Raw genomic sequence first — 4,873 nt, 5'->3', positions numbered from 1 at the left:
TATATATATATATATATATATATATATATATATTCATCATGACCTGCAAAATATTTACTTTGTACTTTAAATTCCTGAATGAAATTGTAAGTGAAATTGTGAGTAAAGAGTACCATTTTTTAAAAGTTAAAGTTAAAAGTGAAAGTATTCTGTTACAATAACTTGAGCAAGGTTTCACAATAAAATACTTAAGTAAATTAAGTACATTAACTCAAGTATTTTCCATCCCTGCAGTTATGCAAGTGAGCGCTTTTTTTGCTGCCATTGCTGCTTTGATAATGTATGGGTTTAAAGAGTCCCATTAATTCTGAATAAGGAAGATAAAAGAAAAATATTTTTCTTCATTATTCATTTCACCTTAATTTTAAAAGTCTGATTCATTTTCCTCATATTACTTATACAACTAATTACCCAGAAGTGTAATCATTTAAAATTATCTGTTTTAATACAATACTTGAAATTGTATTACCATTATTACATGAATACATCTCTCGCAATGCAATTATCTGTGCTAATACAATCACCCCTGAAGTATTTTTTCCTCTTTTTTTCTTCTGTGTTGTCCTCCAGTGGGTCATTGCCATCCAGATGTGGTTGAAGCAGGAGCAAAGCAAATGGAGCTTCTCAACACCAACTCTCGCTTCCTACATGACAATCTGGTCCTGTATGCTCAACGTCTCCAAGCCACTCTTCCTGAAAAGCTCTCTGTGTGCTACTTTGTCAACTCAGGGTAGGCCTGTGAGCTCATTCTCAGACATACCACCTGTTTGCGCTAAAGGAATGCTCAATCACCCCATTGAGCAGATAAGCAGTTACTGCATTTTTGTAAACAGAAGAGCCAGATATTTTGTGTATTTCTCTGGTCATGTAGACTAGCATGCAGCCCAGATGTTGTAATTACTGATTGTTGGCTGGACAGCTTACTGCTTATTGCTGGCTAGGTAGCACTTTTTTGTTTTCACTGTTGAAGGCAGCCACTTGATAACCAAGTACCAGGATCGACTATTCTGTTTTGACATCTAGGTCTGAGGCAAATGATCTGGCCCTGAGGTTGGCCTGGCAGTACACCGGCCACAAAGACATCATCACACTAGAGAAGTAAGTCAACAGCACACTGTCTGTGCCTCCTCTTTCTCTGCACTGGGATCTAAACAGTAACCAATTTCTTAGAAGCATGAAGCTCACAGCTTAAATATTAACTTAATCTTACGTCTTGTATCTAGACATACTGTGTTTTGCTTATGGATATGCATACTAGTCAGCATCTGCCTTGGTATGCAAAATCTTGCTGTGCAAAAGAATGCATCACCTTGTCTTTGGGTTTCATTTAAACGAATGCCATATCCCATGTCAAATATTGCATGTGATGTATTGCTGCTACTTTTTTTTTTTTTTTCCACATTTTACACTGATAAGCGAAAGAATCATTAGAAGATTAGATAACTTAAGCCCTCTCAAACATAGTGGAACTTTGTTCTGTTGATTCTTGCAAACATTTCAATCAGTGTGCTTCCCCTGCAGTGCCTACCATGGTCATGTGTCATCGCTCATTGATATCAGTCCATATAAGTTTCAGCAGATGGCTTGTGCAGAGCCAAGCCAACATGTGCACGTGGTGAGTGTTGCAACATGAGACGTTTGACATATTGGATTTGACATACGGTCACATGCACAAAGTGCTCAGACACTATTCTTGAAGTCAAAAACTGTTCAGAGGTGGTCAACTAATATTGTGCAGCCCAACTTCTAATGCCTCTTTCTGGTTTTCAGCATTTATTTGATCAAAAATACAGCAAAACAGTAACATTGTGAAATATTCATGTAAAATCGTGAAATGTTGTTTATTCCCGTGATAGCAATTTTCAGCAGTCATTAGTCCAGTCTTAAGTGTCACATGATCTTTTAGAAACTTTAGAAATAATTACAATATGCTCATTTGGTGCTCAAGTAACATTTCTTGTTTCTTAACTTCTGTGCTGCTCTCATATATATATATGCAGTGACTTGAATACATGGGCATGTATTTCATTTCTGAATTAAAATTTGTTTTGATAATTTGGGGGGCATAATATGTCATGTTGATATTAATGTCTTTATATCACAATGAAGAAAAATAGAATTTGAAAACTTTGACCTTTTAATGGCATGGCAAGTAAAGGATTAATTCACCTCAAAAAATTAAAATTCTGTCATTACTTACTCACCCTCATGTCATTCCAAACCTGTATGAGTTTTTTTCTTATATTGAACATAAAAAAATATATTTTGAAGAATGCTGGTAATCAAACAGTTGATGGTCCCCATTGACTTCCATAGTATGTTCTTTTCCTACTATGGGAGTCAATAGGGACCAACAACTGTTTAGTTCTTCAAAATTCTTTAAAATATCTTCTTTTGTGTTCAACATAAGAAAGAAACTTATACAGGTTTGGAACGACATGAGGGTGAGTAAATTATGACAGAATTTTCATTTTTGAATTTTCATTAAACTATTCCTTTAAGTTGAGGTTGTACAGTTTCATGATATTTGTTAAAACAAATTACTTTGAAAAATGTTTTTATAACTTGAATGCATGTTAACCATTAGTTTGGAATCCTTAGACTGAAACCTCTGTGGATGTTTGGATGAATGTATGTGTGTGTGTGTGTGTGTGTGTGTGTGTGTGTGTGTGTGTGTGTGTGTGTGTGTGTGTGTGTGTGTGTGTGTGTGTGTGTGTGTGTGTGTGTGTGTGTGTGTGTGTGTGTGTGTGTGTGTGTGTGTGTGTGTGTGTGTGTGTGTGTGTGTCTCCATTCTACTCTTACTGTGGTGATCAGTCAGTATTGTGTTACAAGTTAGTGAGCCACATCAGCATACGTAACATTTTTTTTATGAAAAATGTCTTTAAAGACACTTGGTCTTTCTTTTCTCTAATGTTGACATTATGCTACATGCTTAAAGTGGACTACAGTACAATCCAGGGGCCTCGTGACTTGAATGTAATCCTTGCTACGGCACTGAAATACCGTTCCACAAATAGTGATAAGAATACCCATAACAGTTTTTTGTTAACAGCCAGCATTTATATTTATAAACTATACATATTCATAAATTGTCAATTTAAAAATTATTTTTAAATTATAGCAATAATTATTCATTACATTAAAAAATCTGCAGAATAAAAGAGTTGTATTTAAATTTGCCAGCATAGTGAAAAGATTTATTTCTGCACTGTAAATTTTTATTAACTATTCATAAATGTGATAATTCCTTAAGGCTCTCAGTCCAGACATTTATAGAGGCAAATACTGTGAGGACCACCCTGACCCTGCCACTGCCTATGCTGAAAATGTCAAAGATATAATCGAGCAGGCCCATAAAAAGGGACGTAAGGTAAGTGAAGTTATTTAACATCCACAGTAATTAGCATTCTTCACTGACTGTACTTTTAAACTTTGGTCCATTAATTAAAGCCTTTCTTTTTAAAATTACAATTCATAGTTTTCAGTGATAATATCACATAATTGACATCATTCGGTCTTAAGGCAAGTATTACAGTTTTTGTGTATTACAAGTTTTCTGACATGTTTAAATACAGAAATTGGGCAGTATATAATTAAGTGCACTAAATCTGAACACTGGATAAAGCCAGGTTCAACTTTTTTTTTTTACACGGAATATTGGATATCTTTTTTTTTATCAATCCATACATCAGAAAAATACTGTCAATTGTTAAATAATGTTTGTAGGAATGCTTTCATAAATGTTTTCAATCTTTTTGTTATAAAAAAATCAAATAACTCAAAATCCCAAAATTGACCAGAGCATGTAGTGTCTTGCCTTAAATTCATTGATAGGATCTTTCAGTTCTCTGGTTTCTTGTGTGATCTCTTAAATTCTCCATCATTAATTTATTTAAACTGTATCATTTCCTTTTCCCTCCCCACATTTCCTCTCTCCACCTGTTGATGTTTCTCTTCTCTCCAGGTTGAGCTGAGACGGGAATTACTCTTGCCTGCTGGAGGCCCAAAGGGAGCCCCTAAACCCTCTGTTGCAGGAAAAATAATTGGTCTTTACACATGAGAATTAACATGAATCTGTGAGGATTGATGAATAAACTGCCCAAACACCATGGCAGCTGTGTCAAAATGATATGATGTCTTCGTATTTCGTTTTCCTCCTGAGGTTCTCTGTGAACTCTATGCTTTCTTCAGCTCTTGTTTCCTGCTCATGGCAGTGGCTGTCATAGTCATCTAAAGCAGCTTTTAAAAAAGATGCTTCCTCCTCGCATGTATAACCACTAGTCTACAAGGGACTCATGGGATCTATTTTTGTGTAGATTGCCGCTTTTATCGCTGAGTCACTGCAGAGTTGCGGAGGGCAGGTCATTCCTCCAGTGGGCTACTTCCAGAAAGTGGCACAGTATGTACTACTAAGTGTTTGGTTAAAGCATTTTATTTACATGATTGCTGCTCCTCTCCTTCATTCGTTTTTTTAAGCTTACTTAACGTTTTAAATAAATAAGCAAATTGAATATGAATGATCCTTCTCTCAGGTTCTGCCTGAATTAGTGGCAGAACCTGACAGAAGGATCATTCATATTAAATTTGCTTATTTATTGATTTCATTCATTTTATCTAAATAAATATTTAATTTGACAGATGCAACAGACAAATAAATATACATATATTTTAATGCACCAAAAACATTAGTCTTAAATCGCTTGCCTAATATGAATATATTATTTTATCTATAATTGTATGCCCATTTATAAACACCTTGGATCCAAGTGCATTTGTTGAACTATTGAAATGTCTTAAAGGGGTCATATGATGCTGCTAAAAAGAACATTATTTTGTGTATTTGGTGTAATGAAATGTGTTTATGCGGTTTAAA

At 34.9% G+C, this 4,873-nt stretch overlaps 1 protein-coding gene across 1 annotated transcript in view; it reads left to right on the top strand.

The window, feature by feature from the left end:
- The window catches only part of etnppl (ethanolamine-phosphate phospho-lyase), a 13,006-nt gene that overhangs the window by 1,254 nt on the left and 6,879 nt on the right, over positions 1 to 4,873 (top strand). Inside the window, exons 3-7 of the mRNA XM_016504453.1 lie at positions 571 to 730; positions 1,024 to 1,098; positions 1,522 to 1,615; positions 3,254 to 3,370; positions 4,317 to 4,399. Of these exons, the coding sequence (XP_016359939.1) occupies positions 571 to 730; positions 1,024 to 1,098; positions 1,522 to 1,615; positions 3,254 to 3,370; positions 4,317 to 4,399 (529 nt within the window). The remainder of the gene's footprint in view (positions 1 to 570; positions 731 to 1,023; positions 1,099 to 1,521; positions 1,616 to 3,253; positions 3,371 to 4,316; positions 4,400 to 4,873) is intronic.

The sequence above is a fragment of the Sinocyclocheilus anshuiensis genome, unplaced genomic scaffold, assembly GCF_001515605.1.
Source record: "Sinocyclocheilus anshuiensis isolate Anshui unplaced genomic scaffold, SAMN03320099.WGS_v1.1 scaffold602, whole genome shotgun sequence".
Classification (NCBI taxonomy): Eukaryota; Metazoa; Chordata; class Actinopteri; order Cypriniformes; family Cyprinidae; genus Sinocyclocheilus; species Sinocyclocheilus anshuiensis.
The sequence above is the reverse complement of the archived record's forward strand: the minus strand, read 5'-3'. Positions and strand labels throughout refer to the sequence as shown.